Source organism: Cnephaeus nilssonii (assembly GCF_951640355.1).
Source record: "Cnephaeus nilssonii genome assembly, chromosome: 10".
In the NCBI taxonomy this organism is placed as follows: domain Eukaryota; kingdom Metazoa; phylum Chordata; class Mammalia; order Chiroptera; family Vespertilionidae; genus Cnephaeus; species Cnephaeus nilssonii.
The window spans coordinates 31144184-31158390 of record NC_137081.1 but is presented as its reverse complement, the minus strand read 5'-3'; the positions used below and the strand labels follow the sequence as shown (position 1 = coordinate 31158390).

The 14207-nt window shown below is 41.8% G+C and overlaps 1 protein-coding gene across 6 annotated transcripts in view; it reads right to left on the bottom strand.

Annotated features, from left to right (window-relative positions):
- Positions 1 to 14207, bottom strand: part of DIS3L2 (DIS3 like 3'-5' exoribonuclease 2) — a 345537-nt gene that overhangs the window by 234062 nt on the left and 97268 nt on the right. For all 6 annotated transcript variants that reach the window (XM_079782043.1, XM_079782046.1, XM_079782041.1 and 3 more), the window contains one exon: positions 1156 to 1256. In XM_079782043.1, coding sequence (XP_079638169.1) covers positions 1156 to 1256 — 101 coding nt within the window. The remainder of the gene's footprint in view (positions 1 to 1155; positions 1257 to 14207) is intronic.

The window sequence follows — 14207 nt, the reverse complement described above, 5'->3', positions numbered from 1 at the left end:
TATCAACAGTACAACAATTGAAATTTCTTTTTGAGAGCCGAAAACCAACTTCTGTGCATGGGCCACAAAGTTTCAATCGCACTGTACGTGCGCGCCCGCACGTGGTATTTTGTGGAAGAGCCACACTCAAGGGGCCAAAGAGCCGCATGTGGCTCGTGAACCACGGTTTGCTGACCACTGCCCTAGACTGAGCAGCAAAACTGCATTCCCCAGGTTAAACATGCTGTCTATGCTTCGGGCAGAGGAAGCCTCACGCCATTATGCCACCTCATTCTTTGCCTGTGTACCGCTTCCTCCACCATGAGCTACTTAGCTGGGGTCAGCTGTGTTTGATCCCATATCTGATTACGCCACTGCATACATAATTAAACAATAAAACTGAATTATGCAAAACAACAAAATTAATTGTTTACATTTCTATGATAACTAAATTAAACACTTTGGAAAAATTAAAAAAGACTTTTTAAAAGCTTACTTTTGAATTACATATGAGCATGACAACTAAAAAACAATGGAGCCCTGCTGGTGTTGCTCAGTTGGTTGGAGTATCATCCCATACACCAAAAGGGCGAGAGTTGGATTCCTGGTCAGAGCTCATACCTAGGTGATGGGTTTAATCCCAGGTCAGTGTGTGTAGGGAAGGCAACCAATCAATATTTTTCTTACATCAAAGTTTCTCTCTCTCTCTTCCCTCCCCTCTCTCTAAAAATCAATGAACATGTCCTCAGGTGAGGATTAATTAATTAATTAATTAAAAATAATGAAGAATAAAAACTATAAAAATCTAGAACATTAATATTGATTCCTTCACCAGTGCCTAAATTCTCACTCCACTTTAAATAACCCAAACTGGAAATCACAGATGTCACATTATGGAGTGTGGTTTAAGCAAAAATAAGTAAATAAATAATGCAGAACTTCAATAAACTTACCCACATACAAAGAAAAGGCCTTGGTCCTTCATCCAAAGGCAGGCAAATGAACTTATTACATGTTTATAGTTATAAAAAAAAGATTCACTTTTTATAATACCTTCTTCCACTGACAGTTCTGATTAATTTACTAACTACAGCCCTAAGTGTCCCATGAGAGACCTTTGACAGGTAGCTCAGGGGACAGCCTTTTGGACAAATGGGGAAATCTGTAGGCAATGACCTTTGCTGATCTTTGCAGCGACCTCTCTGGTAAAGCGCTTGTGTCCTGTGCCACGGAGGTGCTCTCATCTTTTGCACTTGGTGCACCAGCATCCTCTTCTCCTTAATTAAAAACAGAAAGAAAAAGAGAGAAGAGGAGCAATAAGACGTGTATGTATTAGGCATAATGTATTAGTCATAATGTATTAGGCATATAGACTCATGGTATTTTTAAGTTCAGAGCCACAGAATTCTTGGATACCATTTACTCCAAACAACTCATTTTATGGCAATGAAAAACCAGGCCCTCACTGGTTATGTGACTTGGCTACGGTCAATCACATCACCTACTTGCATTAAGGCTCACACTCAGCAGGCCACATTTTACCAATTTAACACTATTCATATGCTAAACATCATACATAAGGAGAGCATAAAACTACGTTGAGTTAAACTTAATCACCTATGTGTCAAAATACCAAAAACACTACATGTTAAATACTGTGCCTGCCCACATTGAAGAATAGAGATAGGTTATTTTATTATGTATATCTGCTGAAATAAAACAAAATCAAAATAAATGTTAACTTTAAAAGTATTTTGGTATCAGCCATAACAAACAAAATGGTGGAAAATAAATTATACTTATACTATACTAGAGGCCCAGTGTATGAAAATTCATGCACTGGACGGGGGGGGGGGGGGGGGCGCCCTCCGCCTGGCCTGCCCCCTCTCACAGTCCGGGAGCCCTCAGGGGCAGGAGGTGACCCGGAGATCAGGGGAAGGTGATGCCCCATCACACCTCTACTGCTGCCACTGCCAGCAGTGCAAGCCTCAGCCAGTTACCTGAGCCTCGGGCGGCCCTGGGCAGCTGACATCTGAGGCCTGCCTGCACCTCGGGCATCAGCTGGGCAGCCGCCATCTGAGGTTTGCCTGAACCTCAGGCCAGCCCTGAGCAGCTGGGCAGCCGCCATCCAAAGCTTGCCTGTGCCTCGAGCTGGCCCTGGGCGGCTGGGGGGCTGAGAGGACTTGGGGAGGCAGGGTTGAGGGGACTGGGCACCGGCCATCTTGTGGCTGTGGGCAGGACAGTCAAATTAGCATACTCCCTCCTTATTGGCTATGGGCGCCGCTATCTTTGCAATGGCGTGAGGGTCAACTAGCATATTCCCTCTTTATTAGATAGGATAATAAAAGCCTAATATGATAAGTGTCTGGTTGTCTGGTTGTTCAACCAAACAAAGCATAATATGCTAATGATATGCTAAGGCCGCTCAACCGCTCCCTATGACATGCACTGACCACCAGGAGGCAGACAGTTGACTGGTCGACCAGTCGCTATGACGTGCACTGACCACCAGGGGGCAGACAGTGGACCAGTTGACCAGTCACTATGACGTGCACTGACCACAGGGGGCAGACGCTCCAACAAGTGGTAGGTTAGCTTGCTGCTGGGTCTGGCCGATTGGGACTGAGCAAGATGGGCTGGAGCCCTCCCGCGATCCTTCCGCGGCTGGCCAACCTCCTGCGTCCCTCCCTGGCCCCAATCCTGCATCAGTGAGGTCCCTCGGACTGACCTGAGCCCTCTTGCAATCTGGAACCCCTCAGGGAATGTCAGAGAGCCAGTTTTAGCCCAATCTCGCAGGCCAGGCCAAGAGACCCCGCTGGTGCACGATTTCATGCACTGGGCCTCTAGGCCTATCTAATAAAATAGTAATATGCAAATTGACCGTACCTCTGCTACACCCACAAGCCATGCCCACCAGCCAATCAAGAGCAAATATGCAAATAAACCCAACCAAGATGGCTGCGGCCACAGAGAGCAGGAGGGAGGCTTGGGTTTCCCCGGCAATAGAGGAAGCCAAGCTTTCTGCCTGCCCTTGCAGGCCTAGGCCTCCACTGAAGGCTACAAAGTTTCAATGATAGAAGATAAATAAATCCAAACAGAAATGGCAGCAGCCACAGAGCTGGAAAGAGCAGGAGGCTAGGGTTGCTCCCAGCGATGGAGGAAGCCAAGCTTCTGAAGCCCTAGCCTGCCTTGGCCTCCGCTCCAGTCTACAAAGTTTCAATTATAGAAGATACATAAATCCCAACAGAAATGGCTGCCGCCAAGGAGCAAGCAGAAGGCTTGGCTCCACTCCAGGCTACAAAGTTTCAATTGTAGGAGATAAATAAATCCCAGATACCAGGGCCTCTGCTTGGGTCACCAGGGGGCGTGGCTGGCCTGCAAACCACCACAGGCCCCTCGCCCAGGCCGCCCCACACCCTAAGGGAACCCCCACCCTGATCCGGGACATTCTTCAGGGCAAACCAGCTGGCCCCCACCCATGCACCAGGCCTGTATCCTATCTAATAAAAGAGTAATATGCAGATTGACCATCACTCCAACACACAATATGGCTGCCCCCATGTGGTCAAAGATCCTGCCCCCATGTGGACACAAGATGGCCACCACAAGATGGGCAGCAGGGAAGGGCAGTTGGGAGGGACCACGCCTGCAAGAGAGGGCAGTTGGGGACAATCAAGCCTGCAGGGGAGGGAAGTTAGGAGTGACCAGGCCGGCACAGGAGGGCAGTTAGGGGTGACCAGGCCTGCAGGAAAGGGCAGTTGGGGGGGGGGGGGACCCAGGCCTCCAGTGGAGAGCAGTTGGGGGGGACCAGGCCTGCAGGGGAGGGCAGTTAGGGGTGACCAGGCCTGCAGGAGATGGCAGTTAGGGGCAAACAGGATGGCAGGGGAGCAGTTAGGCATCAATCAGGCTGGCAGGGGAGTGTTTAGGGGGTGATCAAGCTGGCAGGCAGAAGCGGTTAGGGGCAATCAGGAAGGCAGGCAGGCGAACAGTTGGGAGCCAGCAGCCCTGGATTATGAGAGGGGTGTCCGACTGCCCGATTAGGCCCGATCCTAAACAGGCAGTTGGACATCCCTTGAGGGGTCCCAGATTGGAGAGGGTGCAGGCTGGGCTAAGTGACAGCCCCCCGACCCTCTGTGCACAAATTTCGTGCACCGGGCCTCTAGTTAAATAAATAAATAAAAATGCCAAACCTGATTTTCCTGGCTTTCTTAGTGACATTATATAAAGAATAAAGTACTTAAAGTCTTTTAATGTTTAATTTCCTTTCTTAAGAAACTTATAAAATGCACATTCACCCAAGAAACTGAAATCACATTTCCCCAGTAAAGAGAATTAGGCTCTGTACCAGAAGTATTAAAAACACTCATGAACAAAAGCAGCAAGTTACACACTTTTGAACATTTAATATTTTGTATTTTCATGTGTTACATTAAATTTCCCCCATGCCACAAAATAGTCTTAGCCAACTATACTAGAGTTTTTGGATTTGGGGGGTCACAACCAATTCATGCAGGACCCACTCCAGAGAGCCAAGAGAGACTTGTATTTATCATCAATTAGATATTACCAAGGCCAAAATAAATAAATAATTTATTTTAAGGACCAGCTGCCTCTTAGAAAGCCTCAGCTTAAAGCCAATTTTTTAAATATATTTTTTTATTGACTTCAGAGAGGAAGGGAGAGGGAGAGAGAGACAGAAACATCAATGATGAGAATCACTGATCGGCTGCCTCCTGCACGCCCCCTACTAGGGATAGAGCCCGGAACCTGGGCATGTGCCCTTGACTGGAATCGAACCTGGGACCCTTCAGTCGGCAGGCTGGTGCTCCATCCACTGAGCCAAACCAGCTAGGCTTAAAGCCAATTTTTACCATTGTGAACATACTCTGGAAACACTGACATGATCTGACCTACTAGGGCTTAAGAATGATCAACAGTTTGCTTTTCCACAATACCTACCATAGTGCCCACTGAAAGCAAAATTTTCATTGTTTACCAAAAGGAAAAAAAACAATAACATTCCCATTGTTGATCATGCTGTCCACCAGTAAAAGAGGAGATTCAGCCTGACTGGTGTGGCTCAGTGGTTGAGCGTTGACCTATGAACCAGGAGGTCACAATTCGATGTTCAGGATTCCAAAAAATCATTGGATGCTTCTAGAACAACACCTCTTATACTCTTAGGGAGAAAAACCCATACAAGTTTTTGATCTGGTCCATACATATCTTGCCAATATGTTCTGCAGAACAGGTAATTCAGGAAAGATAATGAGCTTGGAATTACCATGAACAAGTACACTGTACCTAGATATCTAATATTTGAGCACAAGAGTTGGTAGTCAATACAGGGTAGTGAGGGTTTTTCCAATGTACCCCAAATCCTAGGCATAAAGCCTTCTGATGGCTCTGTCTTATGACTGCTGGTTTAAATTCCACTCCAACAACAAGCAGGTCTTTAATTCCAAAGGTTATGCCAGGCTGTATCCAAAGAAAGAGGGCAAGCCACGGCAGTGGGCCCAATCATGACTTTCAGATATCACACCTGAACATGACCTTTTCAGGTTCTATGTTCATAAGACTATCCTGGCAGAAATAAGGCTTTGTTCAGACAAAGATGCATTTTGGAGTTGAACTAATAAATTAAGCTAAGTTTACAGCCCTGTGGGTGAACATCATAGATGTGCTCAATATATATGAAGAAGCACAATGCCAGTTTAGAAAGGTGAATCACCTTAATAGGTTTCCCACAACTACATTTCACCACACTGAATAGCAAAGTTGCCAATTTAATGAGAGAATCTATTGCATTGTTTAATCTCAAGATCACTTATTTATTCATTTATTCCATGTGTATTTATTGAGCACTGGGCATGGAGGATTCAGTGGTGAATAAAAGAAATATAGTCCAAGCCCATATAGAACATATACCTTAATGTGGGAGTGATATTCAATAAGTAATCACTCAAATATAAAGTTATAAGTTGTGATGAATGGTAGAAAGGAAAGAATAGTCCCTTAGGAGTAAGAGGAGAGGACATATGATTTACATTAAGAGGTAAGGGAAAGGCTCTGTGTGGAGGTGACATTTAAGCTAAGACAATGAGGATGGTGTGTTTAGGAGTGAAGAAGGGAACATAAGGGTTGGGAATGTCACTAGGGAAGAGCCAGAAGTGGGAAGTTCTTGGCACAATCTAGAGAAGAGAAAGAAGGCTTTGTGGCTAGAGCACAATGAGCAGGAATATGCATGACAAAAGATGAGAATGAGAGGCAGACAGGAGTCAATTCAGGTGGGGCTTTCTAGGATTTAAGAGTCCTGGAGTTTTTCAGTGTCCTGTAGTTTTCCACACGTAAAGATCTTTTACCTCCTTAGTTAAGTTTATTCCTAGGTATCTTAATTTTTTTGGTGCGATGGTAAATGGGATTGCTTTTTTAGTCCCTCTTTCTGTAAGTTCACTATTGGTGTATAGAAATGCCATAGATTTCTTGGCATTAATTTTGTATCCTGCTACATTGCCGAATTCATTTATTAAGTCTATTAGTTTTTTAATGGAGTCTTTCGGGTTTTTTATGTACAATACCATGTCATCTGCAAATAAGGACAGCTTTACTTCTTCTTTTCCAATTTGGATGCCTTTTATTTCTTCTTCTTGTCTGATCGCAATGGCTAGTACTTCCAGCACTATATTGAACAGGAGTGGTAAGAGTGGGCATCCCTATCTTGTTCCTGTTCTTAAGGGAAATGGTTTTAGTTTTTGCCCACTGAGTATGATGTTAGCTGTGGCTTTATCATATATGGCTTTTATTATGTTGAGGTATGATCCTTCTAATCCTATCTTGCTGAGAGTTTTTATCAAGAAAGGGTGTTGGATTTTGTCAAATGCTTTTTCTGCATCAATTGATATGACTATGTGATTTTTATCTCTCAATTTGTTTATGTGAAGTATCACATTTATTGATTTGTGGATTTTGTACCATCCTTGCATTCCTGGGATAAATCCTACTTGGTCATGGCGTATGATCTTTCTGATATACTGCTGGATCCAATTTGCTAGAATTTTGTTGAGGATTTTGGCATTTATGTTCATGAGGGATATTGGCCTGTAATTCTCTTTCATTGTGTTGTCTTTATCTGTTTTTGGTATTAGGGTGATGCTGGCTTCATAGAAGGAGCCTGGAAGTGTACCTTCCTCTTGAATGTTTTGGAATAGTCTGAGGAGGATAGGTTTTAGTTCTTCCTTGAATGTTTGGTAAAACTCCCCTGTGAAGCTGTCTAGCCCTGGGCTTTTGCTTGCTGGAAGCTTTTTGATGACTGCTTCAATTTCTTCCATAGTTATTGGCCTATTGAGATGTTTAGATTCTTCCTGATTGAGTTTTGGAAGGTTATATTTTTCTAGGAATATGTCCATTTCCTCCAGGTTGTCCAGTTTGTTGGAATAGAGTTGTTCATAGTATTTTTTAACAATCCTTTGTATTTCGGTGGGGTCTGTTGTTATTTCTCCTCTTTCATTTCTGATTTTGTTTATTTGGGTCCTCTCTCTTTGCTTCTTGGTGAGCCTGGCTAGAGGTTCATCAATCTTGTTTATCCTTTCAAAGAACCAGCTCTTGGTTTTGTTGATCTTTTGTACTGTGTTTTTTGTTGTTGTTTTTGTCTCAATGTCGTTTATCTCCGCTCTGATCTTTATTATTTCCTTCCTTCTGCTTACACTGGGCTTTTCTTGTTGCTCTCTTTCTAACTCTTTGAGTTGTAGGGTTAGGTAATTTATTACCATTGTTTCTTGTTTTTTGCAATAGGCTTGTAGAGCTATGAACTTCCCTCTCAAGACTGCTTTCGCTGTGTCCCATAGATTTTGGATTGTTGTGTTTTCATTGTCATTTGTTGCCATGATGTTTTTTATTTCTTCTTTGATCTCTCTGGTAATCCAGTCATTGTTTAATAGCATGCTGTTTAGTCTCCATGTGTTTGATTTTTTTAGATTGTTTTTATTGTAGATGATTTCCAGTTTTATGCCACTGTAATCTGAGAAGATGCTTGATATGATTTCTATCTTCTTGAATTTGAAGAGACTTTGCCTATGACCCAACATATGGTCTATCTTTGAAAATGACCCATGTGCACTTGAGAAGAATGTATATTCTGTGGCTTTGAGACATATGAAAACATGCTCAAAGTCATTAATTATCTGAGAGATGCAAATCAAAACAACAATGCGGTACCATCTCACACCTGTCAGCATGGCTATCATCAACAAATCAACAAACGACAAGTGCTGGCAAGGATGCGGAGAAAAAGGAACCCTCGTGCACTGCTGGTGGGAATGCAGACTGGTGCAGCCACTGTGGAGAACAGTATGGAGTTTCCTCAAAAAACTAAAAATAGAACTCCCATTTGACCCAGTGATCCCACTTCTAGGAATATATCCCAAGAAACTAGAAACACCAATCAGGAAGGATATATGCACCCCTATGTTCATAGCAGCACTATTCACCATAGCTAAGATTTGGAAACAGCCTAAATGCCCATCAGCAGATGAGTGGATTAGAAAACTGTGGTACATCTACACAATGGAATACTACGCTGCTATAAAAAGGAAGGAATTCTTACCATTTGCAGCAGCATGGATGCACTTGGAGAGCATTGTGTTAAGTGAAATAAGCCAGGCAATGAAAGAAAAATACCACATGATCTCACTCATTTATGGAAAATAAAGAACATTATAACCTGATGAATAAAAAGATAGATACAGAGGCAGTAAAGCACCAAACAGACTGTCAAATTACAGTGGAAAGGCTGGGGAGTGTTGGGGAGGGAGGGAAATAGATCAGCCAAAGGACTTGTATGCATGCATATAAGCACACCAATGGACACAAGACACTGGGGAGGTGGGATGAGGGCATGCAACAGGGGGTAGGGGAGGCTAGGGGAAGGTCAATGGGGGAAAAAAGGAGATATATGTACTAATATATGTAATATTTTAAACAATAATAAATAAATAAATAAATAAATAAATAAATAAATAAATAAAGCTGTTTATAAGACAAAAAAAAAAAAAAATAGAGTCCTGGAGTTAAACCTAAACACAATGAGAAGCTCCTAGACTGTGAGAGGGCGAAGGCCAGGCTGAGGGACCCAACAAAACCTCCCCCCATGCCACACACCCCCCGCCCCGCCTCTAATTTACAATGAAAACTGCAGTTGTTTTTTGTAAATGAAAACATTTCCCTTTAGATCTCTCAAAATCAACCAACCAGGAAAACATATTTTATGGGTCCCTCTCCTCAATGAAATGTAGAAATGACAACACAAGTCTTCACAGGGGCAGTTAACATTCATGTTATAGTAATTTGCTATGCTGCAAGTGTTGATGATTGTTCTAGGACCCCACATCTAGCCCTTGCCAAGGCCAAAGCTTAGGGCACCAATGAGATTTTTTCTTCATAAAATCCCCAGCCCAAACAAGTCTCTGACTGAAATAAAGCTAATGAAATTGTATGGTGTCAAGAAAGTTTTCACAGTGGGTTCACAAATGTTACCTCATTTGATCCACACTATAACTTCATGCTATGGGTAGAGTGGATATTGTCATTACCGTTTCACCAAGGAAATGGGAGTAATGAAAAGACAGAGTCAATCTATGACAGTATGCAGACCATGGTGACCAGTTCTCCACATAAGCAAGAATTAGTGCATCATGGGAAAAGCCATGAAAACCCACATTAAGATTTTGTGTAAGTAGTGATGGGATTCCCTGAAAAGCCGGCATTAACCCAGTAAAAGTCCGAATGTCTATGGAGTGTCAGACACTGTAAATGACCCTATCTCTATCCTCAGAGAGCCCATGTGCTAGAAATGAGACAAAGGTGACAACAAATATTGAAAGTACATGGTGTTTACAACAGCTAGCAAATAGTGCATTCAAAGGCAGTAGTAAGGGCAACAGACAGTTTGACAGTGAACCACTGAGCTGAGAATGGGAAGGCTGAGTAAGAGCTGGCTAGATGAATGGGCATGTGGAGCATTCCAGAAAGGGAGAAGAGCATGTGCAAAGGCACACCATCAAGAATAAACTGAGAAGGAGGAAGGTTGTGTCTAAACAAGCTGCAGGGACCAGCCTATGAAAAGCCTCATATGCTAAAAAGTATGTCTTTTATATTTTAAGGATGGAAAGCCATTGGAAATTTCGAGAATAGCATGATCAGAATTATATTTGATGAAAAGTGAATGGTCTATTGCTACTTTGAAGATAATCTTTTTCTCTAGCAGCTTTTAAGATTTTCTCTTGTCCTTTGGTTTTTGGTTTTCTATAGTTTCCTCTTGATATGTCTAAGCTTAGATTTTTTAAAAAGAAATTACACTTACAATCACTAGTCTTCTTAAATCTTCAGTTCAGTATCTTATCTGCTATGGAAAATCTCAGCCATTAACTTCAAATTTCATCTTTGTTCATTTTTTTTTTCTCAACTCCTTCTATGACTCTAATTAAAGGTATACTTTCTCTCCCTCTGCAGTTCTGTCTATTTGTCTGTGGATAATTTTTTCTCATTGTCTTCCAGTTTGTTAGTTTTCTCTTCAGCTTTATCCAATCTTCTGTTAAATCCATCCATTGAGATTTTTTTCTTTAAACTTGAATACATATTTTTCCTCATTCACTAAGTTCTTAATTTCATCACAGTTATGTTTACTTCTAGAAGTTTTATTTCATTCCTTTTCCAATTTGCTGGTTTGTTTGTTTTTATTTTATCCAAATATTGTTGGTTGTTTCAGTGGGAAGGGGTGTGTCTGAATAACAGCCTACCATTTCTGTTACAATTAACAGAAAGTCCTTAAGGTTTTGTTTTTAATTTGATATGTTTTTCAGGTAGCAGTGTTGAGCATAGTTAGGGAGCAGTGACAGGGGTGAGAGGTCAGGGGTGGGAACAACAGTGATCTGTGCAGGAAACACAACATGAAAATAATAAGGAAGCTACTATGATAGTGCCCAATATCACATTAAGACAGAAGCACAAGGGATGGAGAGAAGAGGCAGGAAAGTAATATTTTCCTCAGCAACCCCATGAAGAAAGTATTACTATTCTGATTTTTCAAGAACAGCAATCAGTAGATCAAAGAGGTAAAGTAACTAATCCCAGGGTTCATCCAAAGAGATGGTTATCAGAGGAGGAGTCATAACCCAGTATGAATCCAAATCCAAAATTTTAGAAGATGCCAAATGACAAAAAGCTCTCTAAGTAATTTCACTGTTTCTGCCTATGGAGACAATAGAGTAAGTTAAAAGCATGAGCTCTAGAGTCACAAGACCTAAACTCAAAACTATGTGGCTTTGAACAAGTTATTTCTTCCCTTTGAATATTCTACTCTGTAAATCAGGAATAGTTTACATGAGTTCTGTTTACATGTAATGCTCTGGCACAAAGTACATTAACAAAAATGGTCAGGTATTATTAATGTTGATATTGTTATTAGCTCTCACAGTAAGTTTTGAGTGACTCCAACCCTGTTACCCTGGTCACAACTGAACAGGACTGGTGTACAGAACAATGTCTAAATTATAAAATGGGTCACATTTCATCATCTGTGAAATGTAATCCATCCTACAGGGTTAATGGGAAGATTAAAATTAATGTTTATAAAAATGCCAAAGAACACAGTAAGCACACAATAATTGCTATATAATATATATCTTTAAATTGCACATACCTGTTTGTATGGCTGGTGCATTCTGTGCAAAGTAAGGAGAGGCAAGAGATGTTAGGCAGAGGCCAGGTCAACATTAAGAAATTTGGATTTATCCCAAAGGCAATGGAGAGCTATAGAAGAAAGTAGACAGGAGACTAATGTGATTTATGCTTTAAGAAGCTCACATTGATGGTTGTATTGGGAACAAATTTAGAAGATGTGAGACTGAAGGCAGAAAGAACAGTTAGCAGGTTGCAATAAATCAGACCAGTGGCAGAGGGAATGGAGGGTTCTGGATAGAGAGGTATTTAGAAGGCAAGACTGTTTAGATGCTAGTGGGAAACTGGAGGTGGTAGAGGTCATATTGAGAAAAATCACACTAATGTGGGATCAGAAAAGCAAGTGTTTCAATAGGAAAATCAAGGTCAGCAGTGTGACCTTAGTGGCAAAGTAACAGGTGGCCCTAGCGAGACTAATTTTAAAGAAAGAAAGTAAGTGCCAGGTGTGGGAAATTAAGTGGGAGGTAGACTGTGGAGATGAGGGTGAGGACTGTGCTCCGGAAGTCAGGCTGAGAAGGAGTGGAATAAGACAGGGTGGTAGCTCTAGAGGGAGACAGACAAGGTTTTTATTATTTTACTTTTTTAAGATAAGGGAGGCTTGGACATGATTCATTGCTGATATGAAGGAACTGTTAAAGAAGGTGTGGTCAAAGAGGGCACACTTAGGAAAGGGAGAGGTCCCTGGGCAGGAAGGGATGGGGTCCTGAACCCAGAGGAAAGGATTAATTTCAAGCAGAAGGACAGAAAGATGCCAACTTTGTTGTATCAAAGTAAATGGAAGAGGGAAAGAATCCAGACACAAGCCATTTGTAAGTCTGGCCATTGAAAGCTGAGGGGGCACATGGAGGCAGTTCTGTTTTCTCTGAAACATAGTAGCCAAACTCATCTGTGGGAAAGCACTAGGGGAGGTGGAGGACACACACTACATTCAGAATTGGGTTTCACAATTCCAGATGAGAATCAAATGCAAATGGCATCTCAAAACAGTGGCCCTGAACATGCCAGGCACAATCAGGGGATTTGCATGCACTACCATATTTAATATTCTCCAATAATCCAAAGAGGTAGGCAGATATTATCATGCCAATTTTAGAGATAAGGGAAATGAGGCTCACAAAGGTCAAATAACATGCTTGTCCATGGTTACCAGCTAGGAAATGACAAGGACAGGATTCAAACCTAAGTCTCATGAATGCCAACTCCTCATCCTCTTCCCATCATGCCACTCAACCTTCAAGATCTGAACAGGATTAATAGATGTGAGAATGGAAAAGAACACATGGTGTTGAAGAGACCTGCCTGAGTGATAAGACACTGGGAGAAGTCAATCAATTCTGGGGCACATTTTGAGTTTGGGGTGACAATGAAATATAACTATGATGATGTCCTCTAACCAAGCTGGGGTAGAGGTTGTAAATATCAATTAGACGATAACATTGTCTGAGTAGACAATGTGTAGAGACTGGAGGGAAAAGGACTTAACATACTAAGAGTAACAGGATGAATAAATGAATGAAAATAAAACTAAGATTCAAGTATTAAGGGGGGGGGGAAATCCCTTCGCTGCCCTATTTTCATGCATTTTTAACTTATAGACTGGGAAGGGAGTAAGAAAGGAGGTACTCTTTGTGGCACGATTTAGTCACCCTTCTCATCAGGCTGAGCATACAGATGCCTCCAGGTTCCTGAGTTGGAGTCGAAACCCAGATGGTGTGGCTTTCAGGCCCAAGTCTGAGTCCCTCACAGGGTCATCTTCTTAAATGGAGCTTTGCACTGATTCCCATTCCCAGCTATTAAATGCATTAATTACATCATCAATACCCTCCTGCTTTTCTCTGAGTACCTCTGCTCCAAATCTTTCTCTTGCCCAGGAGAAACCACTTTTAAATTTCTCTCTACTAAAGCTTTAACTGGCTTTTAGCCTCATAGCTCCCAAAAGACCCAAAATGTAGGCACACACACTAATGTGCTCCCATCTACAGCTGGCTTTAAATTACTAATTCTGCATCTTTCCAACAGAAAAGATGAATGATTCCTCCAAATTTAAGTTGACTCCCATGAGTTTTCTTAAAGAGGCCAAGCTTCACATCTTACTGTGATGTGACATTTCAACACCAGAAAGTGTTTACTCAAATCAAACTGGTATTTCTTTATCTGCCTTCTAAGGACTAGCTATCTTCAAAAAAATGATAAAGGTGCTAAGCTATCTTAGAGAGTTAAGTAGAGAATGGATCAAAGCTTGGGAAGCTAGATTAGATGGGTTTTGCCGTGTTTTGAGTCTGTGATCTCACATATATCAAACATTATAGCCCTCCTATGTCCCAAGACTCTTAAAGCACATGCAATATTTCGTACTACTGAACATCTCCAACAGGGATAATAAGATCTGGCCCATTGCTTGGGTAAAAAGGAAAAAAATGAAAACACTGCTTCTCCAAAAGCTGGTCCTCTTTATCAATTTATTTACTGTAACCTAATAATAGCAGGACCACAAA